The 14,445-nt window shown below is 43.0% G+C and overlaps 1 protein-coding gene across 1 annotated transcript in view; it reads left to right on the forward strand.

The window, feature by feature from the left end:
- Positions 1 to 14,445, forward strand: part of MAGI1 (membrane associated guanylate kinase, WW and PDZ domain containing 1) — a 345,937-nt gene that overhangs the window by 252,833 nt on the left and 78,659 nt on the right. The window contains exon 3 of the mRNA XM_084269610.1: positions 3,695 to 3,814. Within this exon, the coding sequence (XP_084125736.1) occupies positions 3,695 to 3,814 (120 nt within the window). The remainder of the gene's footprint in view (positions 1 to 3,694; positions 3,815 to 14,445) is intronic.

Raw genomic sequence — 14,445 nt, forward strand, 5'->3', positions numbered from 1 at the left:
AAAGGAGTTGGTAACCACTCAGATTCTCTGTCAGTTCCTTCTTGTAGCATTAGCAATTCTGAGCTGGTCACACAGTGGGACATAACTCAAATTAATTAGCTAAATTGCTACCTAATGACAATAAGATGTGATGCCACTTAATATTTCAGTGCCAACATGTCAGGCAGGTTAACATATTGAAATCTGATTGGCTCGCCTTTTTCAGTGGAGTGTCTTAACTTCTGTTTGGGCACTCATGTTCAATTAATTCTCCCATTAACAGTAGTGTGGTCTGCTATTAGCTCTGATAAAGTGTACAGTCATCTCCATAGCCCTCTCCTTCAGTGATGACCATCCCACGGTAAGGATGCTGAAATGCAATTTAAAAGGGGAGGGAGGATACACACACTATGCTTTGCACATAATTAAGTCACATTAATGATGGGAGACTTAATTACAATTTAGAGTTCATCAGCAGAGAACTCTAGCAGTAGCTTGCAGTCTGAGTTGGTGTTGGGCTGTGCAAGCACATGCTGCACAGCAGTTTCGGGCCATGAAGGGCTTGGGGTTGGAAGGTGCTGATTATTCTCAGCGTCCTGCTCCTGAGAAAAGTCATCGAGTTTGCTTATGCGCCTCTTGGTTTTCTTTTCTTTCCCCTTTTCTTTCCGCCCGCCCTCTCCCCCCACCCTCCTTGTGAAGCAACCCTTCTGGCTTTGTTGTAAGTGTGGTTTGTAATCATTGTACACATCCCAGATGGTTCATGAAAACTCTTTGAAATGCCATCTGCCAGGCGTGTGTCCAGCCGGCAGCCTGTCATTCTGCTACAAGAAAAACGGAGGCGGGTTTTCCCTTCCCCCTGCCTTTCTGAATTGCATTCAGTAACACTTGCTCAGATGTGAAGCCGGATAACAGCCTGAGCATCTGCAAGCAATCTTTGCTCTAGACAGCAACACGGAAAGTTGTTGGGTTTTTCGCCTTCGCCCAGATAAGATATCCCAACCAGCATAGGTTTTATTTTCCCTCTGTTTGCTGCTGAGGACCATCTCGAGGTGACAAATGTTATCTCTGTGATGTAATGTTTTGCTTCTACGTGGTGGCGACTTGGCGTTTCTAATGCATTCAGTGTGTGTTGCAGGCAATCGGGCTGATAGCGAGCACATCTGTGATTTTTTGACTTGAACATATTCAGGAAATTAAGAACACTGAGATGAAACAAATAGATCCATTAAAATGGCTCAGAGGAATTATGGCAGAGATATAATTGTCATGTCAAAGAGGCAGGCTGCACTAGTAAACTGCTGACTGCAATTTCACTGCTGTAAAAATTCAGGAGGAAAAGAAAAAAAAACCCCATTAATAAATACTCTCTGTGGAAAGATATAGATAAAGAAGAGGGCTTTAAGAGATAAAGTAAAATGAATCCTGAAGTTCCCTGATCTTTGTGTTGCATGAATGTGTGTTGTCAGTTACTGAGAAAAAGTAAGTCCCGATATTTGTCATTCAGCTCGTGTACCGCGTGGCTCGGGGTGACGTTTGACTGATGCATTGGATGAGGAGCACTACAGAGTGTAATTCTCACTTCCATTGTGCTCCAGGCATGGGACAGCTACAGCACATCCTTGGACACACTTATTGCTAGAGCTTTTCATTCTTCTTCCTTCCCTCCCATGGGCCTGGTTTAGGGCAACCTGGCAGTTGCCAAGAGCCACGATGCTCTGATGAGGGTCCTCATAGCCTGAACATCCACAGTGGTGTCGGTGCACAGGCATGAGGTGCTGCATCTGAGCTGTGCCACTTCATCCCAGATGCTCCTGGCACACAGGGAGGGACCTGTGTGGACATTGCCAGCTAAGCCTCGCTGCCCCCCTTCAGACGGAGTTGCAGGTGCTGGGGCAGAGTGTGGCATGTGGTGCAGCTCCAGTATTTCTCTGGTCTAGATCTGTGAAAGACATTTCTCCTCTGTTACAGGCTACTTGGTAAAAATCATTTTAGTCTTACCATAAGAATTCAAATAATGCAAAATCGAATCCTTTCAAATAGGAAAGAGTCATTCTGCTAGTAGGGTGAAGATATCCATCACTATTTCCAACCCCTTTTGCTTTTCCTCCTCCTGCCTTCACCCATTTGCACAGCTCCATGAGAAGTTATGACAGAAAAAGCACAAGAATTTATAGGCTATCTGCAGGCTGATGGTAAATAATATGAGAGAGAGTTTCTATTTTGAAACAAGTCATGGAGGATGTCAGAGAAAGTGAATGTCTATCAAGGAAATTAATCTAGTGATAGTCTTTCAAGGGTGTCACTCTGTCAAGACTGACCTCTTGAACAGTCTCTCAGATGAATAGGGCATAAGCAGACTTTCCGCTTCCCTGGCACTTGAGGAAAACATTTGCCAGATGCAGGCATGGTAAATTTATGCTCTTTCAACTTCTGAGAGTTGGAATCTTCCCAGTTAGCTTCCGGAAGCTCAGCTTCTTTATACTTTCTTCTCAGCCCTTTTGTCGAGGGTTTGAGAAATGGTGTGCACTGAGGAGGCACTGCCCAGGGGCCAGAAGAGTCCCACAGAAATGAGAAATCATGCTTCATTAAACGTTAGGTATGGTTTCCACATCTCCAGACCTGTTCCCAAGCCATCAGACTGGTTGCAGTCACAACCCTTGGACACCTCCAACTCTCTACCATTGCTCTCTCTTCTAAAGTCCAGTTTCCTGTACCCTTTGTAAATCCATCGTGTATATTGAGCCTCAGACATACAGAATCCAGCCATCTCCTGGCTTCCAGAGTCATGGAAAATTAGGGCTATTGAACAGAAATTGATCCTAATCAATTAAGCTGTGCTCAGTGACCTGAAATGCGGTGGCCCAAGCCATCTTAATGAAAAGTCATGAAAGGACTCACCTTGCACCGTGCTCTGAAGGGCTGTAAATTGGTCAGAAGGGAGAAGAGTTTCAGAGCTGGCAGAGTAGCAGTGATCAGAGCCCTGTTCTCCGTGGGTGCTATTTAACTTGTCATGTGCTAGGGAGAGATTCAGTGTGAATTATTACTCAGAAAAAAAGTCTTTCTTGAACTGGAATGAGCTCATAGGTGAACTTCTTTCTGTGAGAAGGGTTTGCAGGTTGTCTCTTTAGTGAGTATGTGCAAATGCTGTGTCAAAACTGTCTTGCAGTACTTTTTAATACTGAATAAAAAATAATAGTGTAAATAGAGATGAGATATGAAGAAGAAATAAGGTAGAGAAGAACTTTATGATGTGGAAGAATATTTGGTGAGATAAAGCAATGCAGAAATAAAAGAAGCTAGAAAGAAGTTGCCTTATCTGAGAGCACAGATTTCAATCATAGTGAAGTTGAAGTCTGGGAGACCACGCTGATGGCAGAGAGGTAATCGCTGATGTATTCCCAGAAACCAAAGTCTTTCAGCTGTGTTTCCACATGTGATATGAGAGATTTCTTTGCCAGCGAGTCTTTCTGGGAATATCAAAACCATTGTAGTTGAGTGCAACAACTGGTACCACCAATTCAGCCTTTCATCTGTGTCTTTTCATGTGGGGTCCTAACTTATAACTGAACTCATAACTGAACTCATGATGCTGCTTTTTGTAGCTTATTGAATTGTGTTTTGCAGATACTGTTGGATTTTTGTGACAATTTTACGTTGTCCCTTTTGGCTCTTGGTAAGCAAACACCTATATTAATGTGCTAATTTTTCCTTTCAGGCACAACCCGCCCTCCAAGAGAAGGAGAAGTGCCTGGTGTGGACTATAACTTTCTGACTGTGGAGGAGTTTCTGGAGTTGGAGCGAAGTGGGACCCTTCTGGAAGTAGGAACCTATGAAGGTATGGAGCCATGGGCAGTGAAAAAACACTTTGGATAACCATGTTAGGACTCCAGACTTGTAACACCCTTGCTTGAATTAACCAGCTCTTGTTAGGATCTCACTTGTCATCCTAGTGCTCTTCTTCCCTTTACTCAGCGTACCCGAGAGAGGCAATGCCGATATTGCTGTGCTTTTATCTTTTCCCTTCAAGTCAGGTACCTCAAAAGATTAACGTCAGTAGCCCAGGAAAATCCAATAATAGAAATACTGAGGGAAGAAAATGCATCTTCACTTTGTATCTGCTATAACCCATCTCCTTGGTCACTTTTTCTTCCCTCCTGCTGTCTCTTTCCCTTCATCTTCCCTAAGTACACATCCTTCATCACCCAGTTGTATCTCGCTTTGCAGCTACTTGGTGCAATGCTTTTGGCCTTTTTTTCTTTTTGTGATTCTAGGGTAATTGCTTCTATGTGGGTCATTGTGTTGGTCTTTTTTACAGCACAGCTTTATAAGCAACAGTACTGAGAGAGCCAAGGGGCACTGAAATGTCACTAGGGTGAGAGCAGGGAAAAGAGCTTTGACTCCTAGAGAAATGCAAAGTGAATTGGCCATATTTAGGTTCACAATAGGATTTGTGTAGCTATACCCAAAGTCTGTATGTGTTTTGGGGTGGGTTTTTTCTTCTTTTTCCTTCTTTTTTTTTTTCTTCCCCTGGAGAACATTCAACCATACCTCTTGAGAGGACAATGTAAAGAAATCCTGTGCATGTTTGAAAGTCCTTCAGGTGTACTTCAGCTCCTTCATGTCATATTTCCATTTACAAGAAGTTAAATGGGTCTTGTTATAAGTTGCAGAAGCCTTATTCTTGCAGCCATTAATAAGAAACAGGAAATACATTTAAAAATAGGAACTGCACACAAATTGCTGGATAGTCTTTGAAAGTAGTCATCAAGTGTGAACAAAGATTGTGACATGTGGTTTTGGTTTTCAAGATTTTTAAAAAGTCTGGAGAAGCTGTTTGTTTAGTCTACCCCTTTAAAAACTCCCTTGTAAGGTCACCTTTAAACTTGCACTTCTTTCCAACGGCAACCAATTGCAGTGTCAAACCTGTTTTGCATGAGGATGCTAAATGTATAATTTGGTTTCACTCCTCCATCTCTCTCAGCTGATTAGCTCCATCAGCACCAATGCTAGCGTTCCAGCAGCACTTCTCCAAAATGAGCTTTTTCCTCTCCATGTTTCTAATTATAACACTAAATTAGTTTTCTTTGTCATGGTGCTCGGAATAGATCAGCTGAACTGCTTCGCCATTGCTTCCTGATGGTATTTGTTCTGGTGACCTTTCCACTTGGAAAGACGAAATGGGTAACTGTCTGTAAGCTGGCTCCTGGGACTTGCTGGGAATTAGTTTTCAGGAAATGCTGTACCCATCTGGGACAGTTGTAATGTGGTTGTTTCACTGCTTGTGTGATTATATGCAGTGGCAGCTAAGCTGTTTAGATTTCATGGGTTGGTCTTTTGAGTTGCTGAAGATGAGGGCGATAGAAGAGTCTGAACTTTCAAGGAATAACATGTCTGAAGTGCTGAGGAGACTCTTTCCCTGTCAACATCACTGACAGTGGTGCACAGGGGTTCTGGAGAGCTGGCCCATGGAAGGAAAAATCAATAAGAATAAAGCAAATAATGATGATGCATGCATGCACGTGTGCCTCAAGACACATTACTATTTGATTGTAATGTGAAATAAATAAAGTTCATTTTTCACTTACACCTTCAAGAAATGATTTTGCTGCCTTCCAAGATTTCTTTAATGGCTTCGTTGTACTTTTTTTGGAAATCTTATTTTACAGCTGTATTGATCAAGACAGTGTTGATCTTAGTTAGGTCTCAGAAGATGCTGTGATTCAAACTCAGTGCTGCAATCACCAGCAGTTTTGTCTATTAAAAAAAGCAGAACAACTCTCCAAAACAAATAGACCTCAAAGTAAGTCAGGTTTCTCATGTCCAAGTCTTTGTAACTGCCCAGCTTTATAGTCTTAGATTATTTTAATTACAATGTGGATTACGCTGCATTTTGCTGCTGCTTGGTTGTTTTTTTTAAAATGTGCCACCATGAAGTTGATTGTCTTATTGACCCTTCCAGTGATGGCTTACTCTAAACCAGAGGGATGGAACCCAACAAGAGGAAATAATCTTCTATTTCTCTCTGGAGAAAAATAAAATAAAACCTTTAATGCATGCTTTTATTATTAATAATGTTACCTGTTGTACTGAGTGGGAATCCAATGACTGCAAAAATAGGGTTGCTTTTCATTGCAATGTAATTAGGTGATACAGAGATGAAGGAAGGAGGATGCTATGAAATGGAGTGATGAGGAATGGGGAACTTTTCATGTGCCTGGCAGCCACAAGCTCAGGGCTCGAGCAGGATAGTGGTTTGAGGTCAGGGTCCCAGGTTCTGGCCCTTCAGTTTCTGAGCATCTGCATGGGGTAGTGAGAGAGATGGATGCATGTTCTGTATTTCTGACCTGAATAATCAAGGTAAAAGTTTTGGCATTACTGGATGACATCTATTTGTCTCTTGAAGGCATAAAGTCACCCAGCTACTGGCAGTGTCATCGGGAAAGTCCTTGTGAGGGAAGGCATAGCACAAGCATTTGTTTAGTAACAGTTACTGAAGAGAACTTCTGGGGAGAAAGATAAGAAAACAGGGAGCCATGAGAAGAAGAGTAATATACAGGACTGATGCTGGTATGGATACTGTTGATTTGGAAAGAAAAATAATGAGCAGAAGAGAACAGTTGGAAACCAGAGAAGAGTAGGAGAGTGTTACCAGGTTTGGAAGAACTACCTGGGTTTTGAAAGTGCTCTAATTGCCAAGAAAGGAACTGCAAGCTGAACAGGAGAGAAAAGGTGTTGCCCACCTGCTGGGCTGTGTGATGTCATCACTAGTATTTCTTCTGGTCTGCTGCAAGTTGGTTCTTCTGGGCAGCTTTGGATTCACATGACAGTGAATGCAGAGCGGGCATGGCAGCCGCTCTTCTGGTTACCTGGCACCCTCCCTGGGTGTGCTCTGCACCCAAAATGCTCCAAAGATCCCGATCAGGTGGGAGGGGACATTTGCAAGACTTAATTCACCAGCCTTTCAGATCAAGTTTTAATACGCCAATTTTTAACCGTAAAGTCTAGAAACTTCTGTTCCCTCTGCCCCCAAGGAAAGTTACACGTTGATCCCATGAATCCAGGAGCTGGAGCTGAAATAGCTGGAAGGCCTGCCCAAAGCTGGGAAGCTCCCAAGTATGGGAGCTTTTTGCACCATGTGCATGCTGGTAAAGCTGTGTGCAGTGTGCTCAAGCCAGTTAGTAATTCCCACTGACAATACACATTAGGACGGAAAAATCTTTTTAGACTTTGCACATTATCTAGGCCTTCTGGTGGATAGGAAACCATGATAATTGTAATCTCAGGCATTTATTGACTGATCCTTCAGGGCATAAAATACTGAAAGTAATTGTGTAGGTTACTAATTATTTAGCAATTACTTCTGCATCTGAATTGCGGGCTCTCACAGGGAGCCCAAGGGAGGGTTGTTTTGAGCAGAACCACAACTTCTAGATTTTATTCCCATTTCTTCCCCCACTGCTGAGTGGCCCTGGGCAATTCAGGTAACTGCTCTGTGCTTCAGGTTACTGGCCTGGAGAATATTAAAACAACACTTACTTCTCTCTTCATTAATATTTCAGCAGCTAGCCTGTGCCTGCAGTTATCTGCTATTACAGACGGGAGGGAGCGAGCGGAGGTGATGGTGTTTCAGGGGGCTGTGCTGGATGCAGCGGTGGAGATGGGTGCTCTGGTGACACGCAGGGACATGAGTGTGGTGCCTGAATTTTGAATGGGGGTGGCTGTGTTGCCAGGGTCCAGCAAGGCTGTATTAATGAACGCCTGCCCAGCACTTAGTGATCCTCGAAAGAAAAAGTGCTGCACTTTGTAACATGTGAAGGGTTATTACATTATAGCGTATTATTGTCAAGGCATCATCTTTCATTCTCGGGACAAGTGTTATGTGATTGCCAAGAGAAGTAATAAGTAATCTGCATTAGTCTCATGACTAAGATGTAATGGGGGGACTTGCTAACATTTTTAAAGTGTATAAAACTAGCTACTGTAGACAGGGTCTCCGATTGTGGTACTTAATGAGTATAATAAATTACCTTAATAGTGCAGTTAGAATTTCAGCTGAAGTGGAGAGGTCTATTCAGCAACATGCTTCAAATCAAGATGCCTTTAGCCTAATCTATCTGATGTGCTAGCTCTCCTTGGGTTTCTCAGCAGCAGTCCTGCTCCCCCAGCTGCTTTAGCAAGATGGCTGGGTTTTCTTCGCTGCTCTTCTGGTGCCTGTGTGGCCTGTGTGTGGGTCTCACCAGCTTGTACAACCTGGAAAGGAGAGCTGTCCATGGCATGCAAAACATGACAGGAAGGTTTGGGCGAGTAGGGGTGGCAGATGCTGGGGATGCCCATGCAGCGGAACAACATGTTCCGCTTAATAAGATAAGATCTGCTTATTAATGTCTCCGTACTACAGATTGACTCAATAAATCATTATGGCTCCTTTAGCACCATTATGATGTATCGTGTCGAATATCCACTTATTAACATCTGTGCACCGTGGAAAGAGTCCTGGTCTGTCTTTGGCTTTTATGCTTTGCCTTATTTACTTATTTTTTTAAAAACCACTAGGAAGGAAAAAAGACAACATGTTTTTTGTAGATGTGCACAACTATCAGTGTTAAGCATGAGTGCTGCTATGCTGAAGTGTCATCTGATAACAATGCTTCATCCTACAAAGAGCTAAAGTGGTAGCTGAGCAACTCTCTCTAAAGGCAAATATTCAAATGTCTGATAGGGGTTTAGAGGGATTTTGAATTTCCTATGGCATTTCTGATTTGGTTTATCTCTGTGCATTTCTGATGTGAGCTCTGTCTGAAATTGTTCATTCACAGTCCTGGTTTTCAGTCTTGATGCATCTTAAAACACAAACCTTGAGGGAAGAGGTTGTTGCCAAACACCTCTGGCAAAAAAAGGATATGATTAGTGTGGGTTTTGTTGGGTTTTTTTTTCCTTCTAACTCAGATTTCAGGTTATTTTAAGGCATTGTTTACTCAAACAAGTCTGCCATGGTGAAGGGTGTTTGTAGTAGTCCACTGATAGATGGCAGCCAGGCATACTTCTGCATCATTTCTTGCCCTTAGATGTGCTTGGGATTTTCTCTAGATGAGGCTGCTCCTTGCTGATGTGCTGCAGCTCATTGGCAGCTGGGCAGCCCTTCTGCACCAAGAGACACTCTGGCTTCCTCAAGCCACCACGTTTCCCTGCCGCTGCCAAGCTCACCCTGCACTGCGAGCTGTGACACGTGTGCCACCGCTTTCCAGAGAGGCAGGGTGTTAATGGGACACATCCTCATGCTGGGAGTACATGTATGGCTATTTCAGTATTTGCAAGAAGTGTTGCATATTGCCATGCTTTAGCATTGTGGTTTCTTGGTTCCTACAGCCTTGTGCTAGGTAGGACGAGTTCCAGCTGCTTCTCCCGTGTTCTCTGTATATACATGCACAAGCCTGTGCTATTTATGTACCCTGTGATTTATTTGTTTAAAATCTGTTTTCATGCAGATGTAACAGTTGCTCTGATGTAGCTGAGTTCAGGAAACATGGAACTTCCAGAGCCATCTCATGCCTCACACTACCAAGACCTTCCTGCTTATGTGTTACTTTGCTTTGTATTGGCATGTTAGAAATTTTCCATACATTAAATGCACTTGGACTTAACTGTATGTGAGTGTGGCAATAGCTAGTGATACCTCAACACAGGAAATACCAGAAAAAAATGAGGGTGGCTTATGGGTAGGTGACTCTCTGCTGTGCTGGCATTGCCTCGAAGGACACTAATTGGAGTATGTGTTAAACTTCAGGCATAAATTGAAATGTTGTATTGTAACATTTTGACTAATTTAGCAAGAAATCCAGACTGATCTTTCAGTTAACCTCACTATTAATAGCTGTAAAAATTGACAGAGAATCTACTGTTTCAAGCAGATTTGATTTGCATACATTGCAGGTTAATTTCTCTGGGATCTCTTCCTTTGCCTGTGTTTTGCTTCCGATCCAGATGCTGTATCTGTGGCCGCCTCCCGGTTGCCTGGATACTCTGAATTTCCTCAAGGCAATTGTTAATCAATGTGCAGTTGCAGCTAGGTGAATCCCATGGGCAGCGGCCAGATCTGTCATCTAAATGTGGAAATCTGTAGCAGGATGTGATCCGGGAAGCGAACAGACAAAACACTGTAGCAGGAGCTCTGCTCCAATCAATTCATCCTCTGCTAATCAGACACGAGCACTCTTGCTGGATTAGAGGAGCAGAGGCTCTTCTGCTAAAATTAAGGGTCAATTGTTTTGGTTCTTGTACAATGTAGAGAAGTGCAGCTGCATCTAGGTAAAGAAAACAATTAGTTTATATTAATTACTTTTAAAGTCTTTGTGTCAAGGCCTTGATTAATTTGGGGGCTTATCTCCAAGTCACTTCCCCAAAATACCCATCTGCATCAATACAGTAAGCAATGAACTGCTTTTTAAAACATGAGCTGTTAATGGGGTCCTCGTTAGCACAGAGTGGTAGCTTTGAAGATCAGATGCACCTCTCTGGACTCTCTGCGCTACACAGAGGCTTTTGAGTTTCTTGGGGTTTTTTTATAATTACAAAATTATGCCTCACAGTAGGCATTGGTAAATTAAGAACTGTGAGAACTCTGCTCAGTACTTTCCAGAGAGACAAACGCACTCCTAGTCCCAGGCCGAAATCTCTGCACACCAGAAAAGCAAGACAAATAAACTCCCCTCCCCAGCAAAAGAGAACAGCTAAAGCAAAGCCAACACCTACAGATTAAAGTAGCTGAAACACATGGTTTAGGACCATGTTCTTCAATTGATGTTGCATCATTAGGATTAATGCTTAAGCTGGTGCCTCACATTGCACACAGCTCCTCTGCCTTCTTCCACCTCTCAGTGCCAGCTCTGCCACCCTGTCCCCACCCCTGCAGCCTCCATCTGCAAGGTGAGACACCTGCTTCTACATCCATTCCACTTTAGGCAGGTTTAGATTGCATCTCTGTTCTCTTGCATTTCAACCCGTTCCAGAAACAGCATCCTGGATGGATGGGATTCTTTCAGCTCCAACTGTGTTTGACAACAGGTTTTATGTATTAGATTCACAGTTATTTTACTTAAGGACAGCTATTTTGGCTGGTTTTGTGAGTTACATTTCAAATTCCAGGTCATATGAAAAACCTAGGGTTCTCCCTGATTTTATTCCCCATCAGGGGACTATTTAATAAGAATGTGTTGTTGTTTTGAAGTAGAAGAAAAGTTTTCCATTACTGCTGGGTTTCTAAAATGTGAAGGAAAAAAAAATAAGTTCTCTTGGCTGACAGTGTTGCTTTAATTCATAAGCTGCAGGACAGGGGAGTAGCTGTAGATTGCTTTCATTGATTATTGCTGCTGGTTGAATTGGCAGAGGAAGAAGCGTTATGATGATGAGAACTTGTCTTATTGTTGTGATTAGCTGGTACCAAAGTCTAATTACTGTGCATGATGCTAAAATGTGTAAGCTGCTGACACGTAGAGATAAGGAGATGAAAAGGAATCAACTTATTCCAAATAGCTATTCTATTCTGGGTGGGGTTTTTTCATTATTATTGTAATTTTTGTGCACCCTCCTGGGTGGTGCTTTGGAGTGCATGGATTGAGTCATGGTTTGGGCTGAAAAAGCTGCCATCAAATTTTGGTTGGGGTTAAATAAGATTAAAGCACCAAGGGACTGAATAAAATAAGGGTTAGTGAAAGGTGATGACAAGGAATTCAGTTAATGCTATGAGCATCTGCTGAGTGGATGCATTGTTATTAGCTATTAATTTAGTTGCTCTAGGCAGGATCCAAATGTGATTGAGGGTAAAGCTGAGGAGCCTGGTTCCCATAGGAATCAGATATGGGAAAGCAGCAGTTCTGCTACGCTGGCTGCTTCAGAACTGGCCTTTCCACAGAAAATTAGAGGTTTTCCCACTGTCTTGAAATCTCCTTCTGCTGAGAGATGGATGGGCTGCTCTTTTCCAGCTTTGAGGCACCTCGTTAGGGACACAGTCCTTGGAAGTTTTGGAGAGTTTCACCTGAGCTGCTGAGGGAGCTCAGCGCCCCAGGGAGTCCTGCAGAACTACTGTGCTGACTTTAGAAAATGTTTTGGGTTCCTCTGGGATGACAGATGCTTGTGTATGCACATGTAACGTGCTGTTAATAATTAGAGCTGATTGGATATTCAGTACAAATTACACTGGCTATGAAGTTAGCCCCTTCTTTAGGCTTACAAGTGGCTCACAAAACACTGTTAAAGCATATTTTTAAATGTATGTTTTTTCAAAAATATTGACAGATTTAATTTGAGCAAATAATGTCGAGCCTGAGTGTTTTAAAACTGTTGCTGGGCTGTTCGCTGTCAGTTGTAAATGGTGCACGCTTGGATTTCTGAGTCACAGGGTAAATATTTTCTCTTTCTAATTTGTAGGATTAAACGTTAAGTTTTGATGACAATTTTAAGCCCCCGTCCTTCCTCATGGTGTGTCTGCTCCCATGGCCAAGCCCACGTGCAAAGGCTTCAAAAAGAACTGCTTAGAGAAGAGAAGTAGGTCTGACAGCACCTAGCAAACACTGAGGAAAAGAGAGTATTTCCACTGTCTCTCATTCTCTGTGTCAGCTGGAAGCTGGCTTGTAGCTTTCTTTTGTGGTTTTTCATCTTGAACTGGGTTGTTTCCCTCACCTGTCCATCCTTATGTGAATCTGAAGGGAGACCTGTGATAGTTGGGGCTTTTTTATTTAATATTTACTCAGGCTGAAGCTGCTCCTGCGGTGGAAAAGGTTCAGCCCACTGGCTGCATTTCCCTTATTCTGCAAAATAAACCCCACACATGCAGAGCCATGCTCAGTCTCAGATTCATATTTGCTCCTTGTATGTGTTCATCTATGCTTCATCTCTAAAACTACTGTGTTGGTAGGAAGTAATTATTCCCTAATAGTAGTAGTACCAACAACCATGGCTGCTTTGAAAAGTGGCTCATGATTTTGGCATAAGCATGTCTGAAGTACTTGAGAGGAGCCTGTTTTGCTGCTGAGGAACAGCTCTCTGTGGACTGTTAGGAACCCCAGCCTGGCTTGTTGCTAGAGGAACTGAAAAGGTGCAAAATTCAAAGATATAATAGTATCTTTCTCTGTAATTAGAGAAGGAATGGTAACATCTGTGCCACACTCTTGTCCAGGAGAAATAAAACCCCCACACTAGCAACATCTGTATATCCCCTTCGTTCCCTTTGCTGCATCCATCACAATAAGATGTAAACATTTACAACAGCCCTGAAATGAATTTCCCACAAATAGTGATATGCAGTGCCATAAATAAGAACTGCTCTCATGTACATGGCACACGGGTGGCTCGCTCTGCTTAGCAGATAGCATCCTTAGCAACCACACATTTCATCTGGAAAAACGAAGAAAGCAACAGAAAGAACCCCCAAACCCCAGAGTAGCAGCATTCTTCAGAAGTGCCAAAGAGGCTTGGATGGGAACAGGGTTGGCTGTCCTTTTTCTGGCCACCTACCTTTGTGCTCTCCCTTTGCCTCTCCCCCATTCCTCCCCTTTTTGTCTAAAGGAGCCCTGCAGTATGTAGAGCATAAGAATCGTTTTTCTAGCAGAGCCTGCAACCTGCTTGAGGAGCCTCCTTCCCCATTAGAGGCTCTTTCCAGAAGAAGTAATTTCCTTCTCCCTATAAATTATGCATCAATGTACATTTAAGATTCTGAAATGACGAACAGAAGATGAAAGCGTTGCAGAGTGTTGCTGCTCCTATGGAGCTGAATCCACGACGTTGTATACAGGCTGGAACACACCTTGTTAAGACAAACCTGCACGTGTTGCTGTCCTAGTACTCTGGCTGTAAAAGCATGGAGATGGGAGCTCCTCCGACTTCTCCAGCCTCAGCTCTGTAAGGAAGATTTTTGTTCTTCTTGGAAGGCAACGAGGGGAAAAGATAGCAATGTGTGTCCAAAGTGGTCTTCCCAGGTGGACTTTGCCAGCCTGGTCAGTGTGATTCCTGGTCTCCTTTGCTCCCAAAGTGTTGGGAGACCTTCCAGGGTGACCACCCAGGTTGAGATCTGCAAGTGCTGGGCCATGCGTTATCCCTGTGGTTTTACCCTAATACTGACAACAGCTTCAAGGTTTCTTCTGCATTAAGAAAGGCAATTCAGTTGGTTAAAGAGGAGTTGAGACGAACAACTAGTACTTCCAAACCAAAATAAGTCATCTTGAACCTCAAGCGTGCAATGGCTGAGCACCATGAAGTGCATTGGATGAGTGGAACTATGGTGCACAGCAATGGGGCAGCCCACTGCAGAGCTGCTTGGCTGGCTTTTAACTCAGTGTATGAACGGTGCTGGCTTCTGCAATAAAAACTACTTATGCATATGTATAAAAATAAATACAAATAATCTTTTTTTAGCACAGATGATGTTTTAAAGTTTCTTTGCACAATCTGTCCTTGGGCTGAGGTTTCCATCAG

This window comes from Gallinula chloropus, assembly GCF_964237585.1.
Source record: "Gallinula chloropus genome assembly, chromosome: 12".
Lineage (NCBI taxonomy): Eukaryota > Metazoa > Chordata > Aves > Gruiformes > Rallidae > Gallinula > Gallinula chloropus.